The sequence below is a fragment of the Gobio gobio genome (assembly GCF_949357685.1).
Source record: "Gobio gobio genome assembly, chromosome: 24".
NCBI classification, from domain to species: Eukaryota; Metazoa; Chordata; class Actinopteri; order Cypriniformes; family Gobionidae; genus Gobio; species Gobio gobio.
Window position 1 is genome coordinate 30,184,000 of NC_137120.1, and position 12,223 is coordinate 30,196,222.

Sequence of the window (12,223 nt, forward strand, 5' to 3'; positions counted from 1 at the left end):
ATAAAATGGATTTCATAGGGCCCTAGAACAGATCGGATTCAGATGATCAAACCGATAGAGATCAAGTCATCAACACCCTCAATGCTTGCACAGTCCTATAGCTGGTCCTGGGTCGACACTTCATTCTTTAAGATTAGGCAGTTTTGATTTATATGCTGTTTAATGTTGATGGTTGCGTTATTTTACATATGCATCTGCTAACATATGCTATCACTTGTTTCTGCTTCTTTTTCGCCTGTGTTTTGATCAGGAGATTCTATACTCTTTCAGAAGATGTGTAATAGCTCCCCCCTACCGTATAACAGTGAAAACACGGAAAGCCGGATATTTCCGCCAATGTTGGGGAAAGAGTTCATTAGTAGGGAATTACCATGCATGCATATTTAGATGCAGGGAGTGACTGCAATAAAAGCGACTACAATCTGAAAAGGAATGTTTTTTATTGAACTAAAGCTGGAGAGCCATTCCAGTCACATTTCATATGCAGGATTGTTAAATACATTGGCTACACAAAGCCAGTCATTGAACGCAGCAAAATCAACCTCCTGTGGCTCTGTGGAGGGAGATCTTGAGCAAAAAGGACCAAAGATCAAGTCACATATTAAAATTGAGTATCTTAGCCTCCAGCCAACCACAACTGTAAACACAGTGAGATGAAACAAGGAATAAATGCGCAATGCATATTTATATGCCAGTAGTAAAAATAGCACAGGATTATAGCCACATCCACCAATAAATTGTAGCACTTGAGGAAAACTGTAAAGCTATTGGTTCACACATGCTGAATATGCATGAAGAATTAAGGCGGTCTCCGTTTCAAAGATGTGAAAAGCTTTAAACAGAAAGACAGCAGGCACAAGATGTGTTTGCAAGGAAACATTCGCGTTTATAGATGTATAAAAAAATCTAATTATTTGATGCAATGTATAAAAGGGCGTGTCATATGCAAAGCATAACATTTACAAAGGCATTAAATTCATGCTTGCGAATCTTAAAAGTCTTAGTGAATAATTAACTGAAGTAAAAAAAAAAAAAAAAAAGTATTAACTGCAAAAGCACTTATGTGGAAGTGATGCAAGAAAAAATTTCTTGAGGTAAATAGAAAAGCTGCCATGATTTAGAAAAGAACACTCGGACATGCTTTTTCCCCTCAAAAATCACTTTCCCTAAAACAGTAAAGTGATTACCGGTCAAAAGTTTGCAAACACTACTATTTTTTATGTTTTTAAAGTCTCTTATGCTCATCGAGTCTGAATTTATTTGATCAAAAATACAGAAAAAACTGTAATATTGTGAAATATTATTACGATTTAAAATAATGGTTTTCCATTTTTAATATATTTTAAAATATAAATGTATTCCTGTGATGCAAAGCTGAATTTTCAGCATTACTCCAGTCTTCAGTGTCACATGATCCTTCAGAAATCATTCTAATATGCTGATTTATTATCAATAATGTTGGAAACGGTTGTGCTGCGTATTTTTTTTTCACGATTCATTGATGAATAAAGTTAAGAAGAACAGCATTTATTCAAAATAGAAATATTTTCTAACAATATAAATCTTTATTAATCACTTTTTTATATCAATTTAACAAATTTCTGAATAAGTGTTAATTTCTTAAAAATAAAACAAAATAAAAATTACTGACCCCAAACTTTTGAACGGTAGTGTATATTGTTACAAAAGATTTCTATTTTAAATAAATGCTGTTCTTTTATTTTTTACTTTTTACTCAAAGAATCCCTATTAAGAAGCACAACCGTTTCCAACACTGATAATAAATCAGCATATTAAAATGATTTTTGAAGGATCATGTGACACTGAAGACTGGAGTAATGATGCTGAAAATTCAGCTTTGATCACAGAAATAAATTATATTTTAAAAACCATTATGTAATAATATTAGTTTTTACTGTATTTTTGATCAAATAAATGCAGGCTTGATGCGCATAAGACTTTCAAAAACATAAAAAATAGAAATGTTTTAAACTTTTGACCAGTACGGTACATTATATATATGATGATCTTTGTAAATGCGTGATCTTTGATACGCAACTATTCTTTTCATTCTCAAACAAGTCAATGAAATGACAAGAAAAATCAAGGCTCAGATGAACTGAAATCAATTCATCAATGTAATTTAAGTGTCCTTTTTTTGGTTGCTATTTTTGCAATAATGTTTCACCATTTTGCTGTCAGTGTGTTGAGATGTCTTTAAAGGAGCAGTTTGCTTGGTTGGTGTTCGTGTCAGAATTTGTAGCCAGAACAAGGGTTTGACACATTTTCGATTATCCTTCACTTAAAGTGTTCAAGAGATCTACTCTTCCTAGCTCAACGAAAAATAAACTATGTTTATACACATCCTTTGAATAGTGATTCAATCTTTTTTGCTATATTAAAAAAAAGATATTGTACAAAAGCAAAATAGCCATTCACAAGTCAGTGATCTGGCGGAAGTGTTTTCTCGGCACAAAAATATTGGGTAACGACCCTCTGCAAACTGCCCCTTTAACGTTAAGACAAACAGTGGTGTACTCTTGCTGTAGTTCTGAAAAGGTATCACCAGGGTCCACTCTCTGGGTAGTTGGGCACAGCGGCTGGATACTGGGGCAAGCTGGGGCCGGTTTCAGAGATGGCGTTGAATCCGGCTTCTCTCACAGGGGCGTTTTTCCACACACCCGTGCTCCACTCTTCCTGTGCCCGCTGTAAACTGCCTCCTCCACCACGATATAGTCGATGGACCTTTGAGGGGACAAAAGTAATGAGACGCATCGCTCTTTTGAAGTTGAGCTATTTCTGGTTGTGTGTTTGTGCAAATCATACCTTGATGAGAACAAGCCCCATGAGGACCGTAACTACGGTAAAGCACAGAGTACAGATGAGCATGAATATGGCCGAGATTACGTTCGTGCTGAAAAACATCACTGTGGCAATCCAACCACTGCAAGGAGGGAAAAATATGGAAAGTTAACATCTTTGGAAGTATTAAAATGGCCACACAAAGATTGAATTTAAAGCTGAATTTTCAGCATCATTACTCCAGTCTTCAGTGTCACATGATCATTCAGATTTCTCTAATTTGCTGCTTAAGAAACATTTCTAATTATCATCAATGATGAAAACAGTTGCTGATTATTTATGCTTAATATTTTTGTGGAAACCGTGATACAGTTTTTTTTTTACATTATAAAAGTCTATTTAAAGGCACAGTATGTAAGGTTCAGCGCTAGAGGTCGCTTATTCAAAACGATAACACACTTGACTACATCGTGAATGAGCGTGGAATCATGGGAGCAGTAGTTACACCTCCACAGTGTGCTGCACAAGTTCTAAATAAGTGAAGCCAAAACATTTTGATCGCCCCCAGGTGGCTGGTCCCAGTATAGCTCATAAACCCCACCCTCTCCATGTATTCTAATGGAACGTGAGACAAACTAAATCAAATTACACTTCAAATACATTTTTTCCAAAGATGGTTTCAGTCATTTAAGGTCCTTTTTAATTTATGTGATGTGTTCAAGTGTTCGTTTTTTTAAATAAGTTTGGTTTTAGTTAGTTCTTTGATGCTATAAAAACGGGGGCTTGATGTCATGATTGACAACTGAGATTGACAGTTTCTTTAAGTAAAATAGGGCTGTCAAATAAAAAATGAATTTTTAATATTCGCCGAATTTACAACAAGAAAAATAAGCACATTCGAATGCAAAAACCGTGCATTTGAATTTTTGGTAGAGGCGCGCAAGACATGATGATGACGTAACTGACGAGGTTTGTTTATCCAGTGTAGCGTGGTGCGGCTGTGTGGTTCATTTGAAAAAAGGCAGAAAAAAAAGAGTGGGTTGTCGGAGAGAAAATGGGCAACCTGTTCGAACGATGGCGTATACAGTCAGACACAGAGCAGTGCAGAAGAAGGCAATCAGGGCTTTGGAGCATGAGATGGATATAAATGAAAGTAGTTAGGCTACCTGCTGACGAAAATCCTCTCAGTTGGTGGCAAAAATCATGTGGATACGTTATATGTATCCACATATTACGCAGCAGTCAAAGACATACTTGACCATACCTCAGCAAAAAACGCTCAGCACTCGCTGCAGGTCAAGTTGACCGTTTGGTGTTTTTGACGAACAATATAAAGATGTTTAGTGGGTGGAAATGGATTGTTTCTGAATGTCAGTTTGCTATTTTGTGTTGACGTTACATTGTCAATTGAAGCGTATTTTCACTAGCAGATTTATGCACTTTTGTTACCTTTTTTGTTAATTTTCCTTACATGCTCATAAATAAATTGTATTTAATAACAATTGTTTGAAAATGTAATGCACTTTAAAACGGGAATGTCATTTCATTTCAATAAAAGATGTGATGCTTGCTTTGGTTTACATTTGCTTGTTGAGCTCGCTTGCGCCCTCTTGTGGGCATAGGAGACAATACAGTACATTTCCCTCTAACATTAAAGGATTAGTTCACCCAAAAATGAAAATTCTGTCATTAATTACTTACCCTCATGTCGTTGGACACCCGTAAGACCTCCATTCATCTTCGGAACACAAATGAAGATATTTTAGTTGAAATCTGATGGCTCAGAAAGGCCTCCATTGGCACAATGCACTGTACACTCTCAAGACCCATAAAAGGTACTAAAGACGTTGTTACAAAATCCATCTCACTACAGTGGTTCTACAATAACTTTATGGAGCAACGAGAATAGTTTTTGTGCGCAAAAAACCCCCCTAAATAACGACTTATATAGTGATGACCGATTTCAAAACACCGCATCATGAAGCTTCGAAGCGTTATGAATCAATGAGTCGATTCAGCGGTTTAGATCGCCAAAGTCACTTGATTTCAGCAGTTTGACACGCGATCCGAATCATGATTCGACTCGCTGATTCATAACGCTTCGAACCTTCATGATGCCGTGTTTTGAAATCAGTTATCACTATATAAGTCGTTATTTAGGGTTTTTGCGCACAAAAACTATTCTCGTCGCTTCATACAGTTATTGTAGAACCACTGTAGTGATTAATTTGTGTTCCAAAGATGAACGGACGTCTTACGGGTGTCGAACGACATGAGGGTAAGTAATTAATGACAGAATTTTCATTTTTGGGTGAACTAACCCTTTAAGTATTGCTTTTAGAATTTGAATATAATTCAAATTTTGCTAATATTTAAGAAAGAATTTCGAATTTAGCTTTTTCAGCCATTTTGCCAGCCCTAGAACGAAGTAGTCACTGAGGCACCAAAATACTTTTTTAGGGATTTTTGGGAGGAGATTGCGGCTTCAACTTTAATTTTTACAATTCCATAACTTATTTTAGTTGTTTTGCAGTAAACTGTACTAACAGATTCTGCGGTACTGTGAGCGGGGCCTTGATACCACGGATCCACTTCATGCTCACTACTGTGCCTACTCCATAGACAGCAAAAGAAATGGACACAGCCCATAGGCTTCGACGGGGAAAAGTGAAGTGAATTAGAAGCACTCACTTCCTGATGGCTGAGCATACTGCGCAGCCTCAGACTGAGCTTTACGACGTAGATGTGACGTGAGCAACCAGTCTGACAGTTGTGAGTCTTCTAGTAGTTGTGCAAAGTGAAATCTGAATCACGTTGTTGAAATATTTTGTCCCGTTGCTTTTAGCTCTCTATGGGCTTCTCCCCATTCTTCTCCCTTGACTTTATGCCTCCACGTCCCCCCGATTGCCTCATACATGGGTGTCGGAAGCAAAAAAAATGTGGGTGGGTCCTCAGAATTTTTTTACTGGAGTAGATGCCAATTACATTAAGTACAAATATACCGCTTTGCTTGCTAAACGTATAGTTCGGAAAGACAAAATTACGGAAATCGCCATATCATTAAGAGCGGCAGTAGTGTAGGGGTAAGCCGCATGGCATCTAGTTTTGACACAAATCGACCCGCGGTTTGAGTCCGCCTTTCGCCGAGCTCAGTCTTCTCCCTTTTCCCATTACATATCAGATCGGAAAGGCATTTATTTTCAATGAAAATAGAGAAAATATTAGAAAAGTGGAAATTAAGCGTCTAACGTGTTTAATAATAAGTGTTTATCGATTAGGGGTAGGTAAACAGACATGTGCTGAATGTTAAAGACGATAAAAGTGAGTGGGTCCAATATCATTGATCGTAAAAAAAGTGGGTGGGTCCTGTCCCACCCACATACAATGGTTCCGACGCCCATGGCCTCATAGACAGTAAAAGATTGCCTGCGAGCTTCTCCTCCTGTCTATACGGTAATTTCTCTACTATGCGACAGAGTTGTGTGGTTATGACGCAATCGTTAGCCTATTTTTTACAAAAACGGCTTCTACGGGCGATAGTGTAAGATACAAAGTAATGGAGCCTTTTATACATTGTCGTGTTCCTTTAGAAATAAAAATGGACAAATGGAGTCTTTAAACGCCTCAGATGTAAAGTTATTCGCTGTCAAAGTGATGCCAAAATGAATGGGAGTCAATGGGATGCTAACAGCAGGTGATGGCTTGGTTAGCAATGGCTGCCCCTATGGAAGGTACGCTTTCCGGGTGCTGGATTACCCCCTTGGCATACTCGGCTCCAAGATGTCAGCGCCATATTTGGACATTGGCGGCTCGGGCAGAAATAATTTTCATGGATGAGTTAGTTATGTTATAACGTTACTTTCGCTTGATGGCTGCCATGCGACACTTGCTGCACACTGCAGTAATCTAAGTCGTTATTAGAATATGATATTAATAAAAGCTGGTTGACTTGTTTGTATGGTGGACAAAATGCTGTATTACTTTTACTTCAAATAAAGCTCTCTCTGATTATGCTATGTTAGCCACTTGACAAAATAGTGTTGTCTCGGAAGCATGGTACAAACATGTTACTCGCGGTGAATCAAGAAAACAAGACATTCAAACAATAAGACTAACCGTCTTCTGTTGATAAAAGTATCCAAACAGTTGCTCATCTGTCTAATAAAACACTAAATATATATATAAAGTGTCTTTGGTGTTTCCATGTTTTCTACGGAAGTAAAACACATCCACGGTAAGGCGGATATGATGTCATTGACAGGCAACGCACAGACACGGTCCGTGTCCTGGTTAAGATTGCTGATTTCTCTGGATTTAAACATTGTTGGAAATTGGGATAATGTAAGTACACAAGTCAACAAAATATATAACACTGTTCTAGTGATTTTTGGATATTTTAATCCAAAGAATCTTACATATTGTGCCTTAAATGCATCCTTGCTGAATAAAACTGGTCAAACTAGTGTGCAGGATTTTTTTTTGATTATTCATAACTAACATTCCTTTTTCTTGCAGGATTAACATTTAAATGCTTTTGAAAACGAAATGTCCCCAACACTTGGGCCAGAGTTAGTGTGTGTTGAAATAACGGATGCAGATGGACAAGACTAGACGGCTGTCTAAATATATAACCTCATGACTAGAGTAACAAGTTGAAGTAGATAAGAAATCCAGATTTGCTTTAAAGGGGACATATTATGAAAATCAGACTTTTTCTGAGTTTTAGTGGTATAATCAGGTTCCCGTTGCATCTACCAATCCAGAAAATGCAAAAACGGCCTTTCTCTGCAAGCATGTGAAAAAACGAGCTGCTCAGATTTCGCTTCCTTAGTGACGTAGGAAGGGGATCTTATTCTAATATTACCGCCCTTGATCTGCATGTTTCCACCCATGGCGCTGCCATTTTGTTTTCGCAAGCGACACCGGTGTACCAGTTTTTTCTTTATTGAGTTTTTCAAAGTAATCAACATAAACAGTAATAAGAAAATGAAGCTTTGACAATATACAATGTGTAAAAAAAGAACAAAAATAATGATGAAATTGAGAATAAAGAGTGATGGGGAAAAAAAACTGAAAACAAACAGCAGTGTGTTCAGATTCAGAATTACAGTATCATCATGTGAGCATTTAAGAATACACAGTAGACTTGTAATCAATGCCAAGACAGTTCAGAGGAATTGAACGGTGTACCAGTTCTGACGCCACGGCAAAAGTAGACTAGAGCAGCTAGTTATATAAAAAAAAAAGTCTCATCTATTTAAACATAACTCTTGTTTTTGTCTGTAATAATAAACTCCCGGCATCTGAGCCACTGAGGATGCAGTGGGTTAATTTAATTTGTGGAGGGAATGTGCCCAAGAAATTGGCTTAATTCATATGTTTGTGTGAATCATTGTACACTGGACTGCTTTGCGAACGAGGGTCAGTAAACACGGGATTTGCTCAAAGATGGATCAAATCCAACTCTTTGTGATCCAACTTCATATCCAGAACACGCAAGTACCGCACTTTATGTGTGCGTTTGCAAATCGCCTTTCTGAATGTCTTAATGTGGCTAAAGCTACCATTTGTCTTACAGTATTCACAGAGACTGTGTTATGTTTAACCCGAAAATTCTCACCGTCTGTACAAATCAGAAGCGCACCTTTATTACTTCTTAAAAATAAAACTAATGACATAGTTCTGTGAATACAGAGACAATGGTAACTTTAGCCACCGTATAGCGTCCTAACCAGCACATTCCCAAAGGCGATTTGCGTACATTCACAAAATATAACGTGCGGTACTTACATGTTCTGAAAATGAAGTTAATATTGATCCATCTGTGAGAATTCTACTCGCTATGCGAGGTTCTCCACACCCCAGTTGTTGTTGTTATTATTTCGAACTAGCGCAAGCTGTAAAGGCTCCGCCCTATTCTTAAAAAGGGGTCAGGAGCAGCAGCAGCTCATTTGCATTTAAAGAGACACACACAAAAACAGCGTCTAAATAATCTGTTGTGTTTTTTTTTGCTGAAATTTCACAGACACATTCTGGGGACATCTGAGACTTATGTTACATCTTGTGAAAAGGGCATTATAGGAGCCCTTTAAAGGGGGGGTCTAATGCTATTTCATGCATTCTGACTTATTTACACTGTTAAAGGATTCTCATGCTAAACATGGCCAAAATTTGGATTTATGACGGAGTATTTCTGTGCCAAATGTTTGTTTTTCCGGCGCAGATATGGAGTTCTGCAAGTGTGTTTGTTTGTTCCCGGTCATGAGTTGAAACCGCAGGCGGTGAGTGAAACCGCATGAAATGTCTGTGTTTTGTTGGCAATCGCCGCATAAGTGCATATAATGTAAACAACATGAACGTATACTGAATCAAAAGTTATCCAGGGATAATGTCATGATGTATTTCGTGTGTGTGTGCTTGTGTCTCTTTAGCTCTGCCCACTGCATGCCTCCACGAGCTCAGCAGTTTTTGTGAAGAACCGGTACAGTGTATCAGTCTTTTATAAATATGATCAAACTAAAGAGTCTTCGGAAATATGAAGGATGCAATACTACTCTATAGGTACTCAAAATCATGTTGGAGAAAAATGATGTAATTAATCATGACACTGTTGCCATGCACTTATTCCATAAAAACTATTTTTGTCAGGGGATTCTCTCTGAAATTGTTCTAAGATCCTCTTGGCCATGATTAAAGCATATTCAAAGGCATTGTCAGGAGTCTGTCTGATTGCTGCCGCGCGGCAGGCTAGACACTAGAGATCTTACTTCCATTCCCAAGTGATAGTGTTCAAAAGGGGCGAGACGAGACGTCGCACGACTCGAAGCAGGTGTCGAAGTGGAGACGCCAAGTAGAGTATAAATTTGTAAGTGTCGATTAGGAGACGCCCCAGGTTAACTTAAGGCAGGTGTGTAGGGCAAACCTATCACACTAGACTTGAGCATGCCATAGTCTGTAATTGATGTGTTATTAAGCCACAAATTATGTTAAAGGAACATGTCGACTTTTTGGGACTTTAGCTTATTCACCGCTCTCTGTGCAGGCAGGTTGTCACGTTGACAGAAGTTAGCCTATTTTCAGGCGCTGCGTAATATCATTGCGCCTGCTGCACACATAGTACGGCAGCAAAGTTCCTTGATTATTATGCAGGAATGAGAGTATAGTTCCTAGCCATATCGATCTAGAAAATCCCAACTTTTTATTCTCTGTCGGTCTTAGTACACGATGTAACTATAGACATGACAACATGTAAATAGGAAAATGTTAGCGTTATTTTGTCACCTATTGAGCAGTAGGCTAGCTGGAGCCATTTACCTCCTGTCTTTGTGCTATGCTAGGCTAGCAGTGGCTGCGTCAGACAGAGTTATGGCACGCACAGACATGAGAATGGTTGGTATGGACTTATCTAACTCTGGGGGATACGGTGAATAAGCTAAAGTCCCAAAAAGTCGTTATGTTCCTTTACCTGAATTTCCTAACATTTCAATGTTACTCACCATGCACCCCAACCTGATATTCCAAGACTCTGGATGAAGGCCAGAACACATTGCAGGAAGAAAATGAAGAAGAAGGCCATGAAGTTGAAGGAACTATCAGCCCTGAAAAGACAAAAGAACAGTTCAATCAAATTGAAAATTCAACCTCAGCAAATTTGTCCCTCGCCCAAAAAGAGTTTTCTTGCCTGAATGCTTTATAGAGCGGCCTGAACCAGCAGGTATAGCTACATGGGCTGAAAACCAGCAGCCAGAGGAGCGAAAAGCCAAAGTTGGTCGCTCCACCTCCTCCGGCCCACCAGGCTATGCAGGCCACCACATTAACACACAGTGTGATGGAGTATACTGGAAAAATAGAATATCAATCATCAAATAGTCCATATTAACTGCGTTTGTCAAACTATTCCAAGTAAAGTTTGCATTTCTTCACTCACAGATCCAAAGATTGTAAACACGACGCACAAGCTGCCAGTGGGGTTGAGGAATTTCCTCTTCCACATTCTGGTAAAAACACGGCTTTATGCGAAGAAACTTCGGTAGAGGGGGGAAGTTGTTCACTCGATCTGTCAGGCAAAAAGAGAAATTATACATTTTTAACCACAGCAATAACAAGGGTCCAAAAAGTGGATAAAACCAGTGACATACTTTTTATTTGCCAAACCAATCCTTACCTACCTGTCATTTCTCAATTTTTAGAAAAGGGGGACAATGTTGATGTTTCTGGTGCTAATGAACTTTTCCCTCTTTGAACTGATATACTGATACTGGTCTTTAGTGCTAAAAGAAACACAGATATCATAACAACATTAAAAATGGTTTAGAATATAATAATCAGCCTTTAAGTTCTGATTACACAACTAAAATACATTAAGCAAATGATAAATAACTGTTGAACACGCCACATAAGGTCATAACAGATTTAGGGTTTGTTTATATTGTATTAAATAGGTGTTGTTGTTGTTGTTTATAATAATTCTATATTCACTATATTACAACATTAATGATATTTGGAAACAAAGTACAGGCCAACAGCTAACCTGCACTGTCAACACAACTGCAGTAGAAAATCAACAGTCAAACTATACCACAGCTACGCAAATAAAAAAAGCTATTTCGTGTGCTTGAAAAACGTTGCTTTAATAATACAATAAAACCTCAGACTTATATTCCAGAGCATACGATACCTGTGCACCGCTAAATAGTTGGATGGGGATGCGTCTGCGATCTGAATTCTGGCGGTCACGTGGCGGACTGGAAGCGGTCTGATGCATTGTGGTAAATGTAGTTCTAAACGCGGCCTGTTTTTGCACGTAGCGGAAGGAAGTTGTAACTGTGGAAGACTACAAGCCCCATCATAAGATGATCAAAGGTGTGGTCTCGGCGCTTGTGACTAGAATATTACCACTTTCCCTGCCTTGTGGCAATGGATAAATACGACACCTTTCTGTTATTTTTGGCAGAAACTTGTGAACATTTTCGTACTTTGGAATTTGATGTTATCTCAAGATAATGCAAGATCAGAATTACTGGCGTTTGTACTTAGCTGCCCAAATATCAATCTTTAAATGTGTGTAAAAAGAAAAAACGTTAAATATGTCAACACTCTTCAAAAACACGGAATCAATTAATCTCAACAGTTGTACTTAGAAAAACGCATTTCAAAACTTAAAGTTCCTTTCGGTAAACAGAAACCCTCAGCAAAACAGTTAGTTGGTTGTACGGAATAACTTTGTGACTTGTTATTTTCATTTGACCAATCCCACTCGAGAATCATACTCACTGTCAAATCACAGCTCTTGGTACGTGTTGCGAGGCCGGACCAATCGTGACAGCCAATAACGTGACTCTTCGTTGATCTGACGCAGTACGCCGCTGGCCAATCACAGCCTGCGATCCATCCCCGCAACAGGCTCCCGCCAATTCTGAGC

The 12,223-nt window shown here is 38.4% G+C and overlaps 1 protein-coding gene across 1 annotated transcript; it reads right to left on the reverse strand.

The window, feature by feature from the left end:
- Window positions 1-424: 424 nt before the first annotated feature.
- scamp4 (secretory carrier membrane protein 4) lies at window positions 425-11,540 on the reverse strand. The gene is made up of 7 exons (XM_079807777.1): window positions 11,480-11,540; window positions 10,971-11,072; window positions 10,730-10,858; window positions 10,484-10,640; window positions 10,299-10,400; window positions 2,827-2,944; window positions 425-2,745 (listed from the first exon to the last, which is right to left on the reverse strand). The coding sequence occupies exons 2-7, from the start codon at window positions 10,975-10,977 to the stop codon at window positions 2,563-2,565; spliced, it is 696 nt and encodes a 231-aa protein (XP_079663903.1). The 5' UTR covers window positions 10,978-11,072; window positions 11,480-11,540; the 3' UTR covers window positions 425-2,562.
- Window positions 11,541-12,223: the final 683 nt, after the last annotated feature.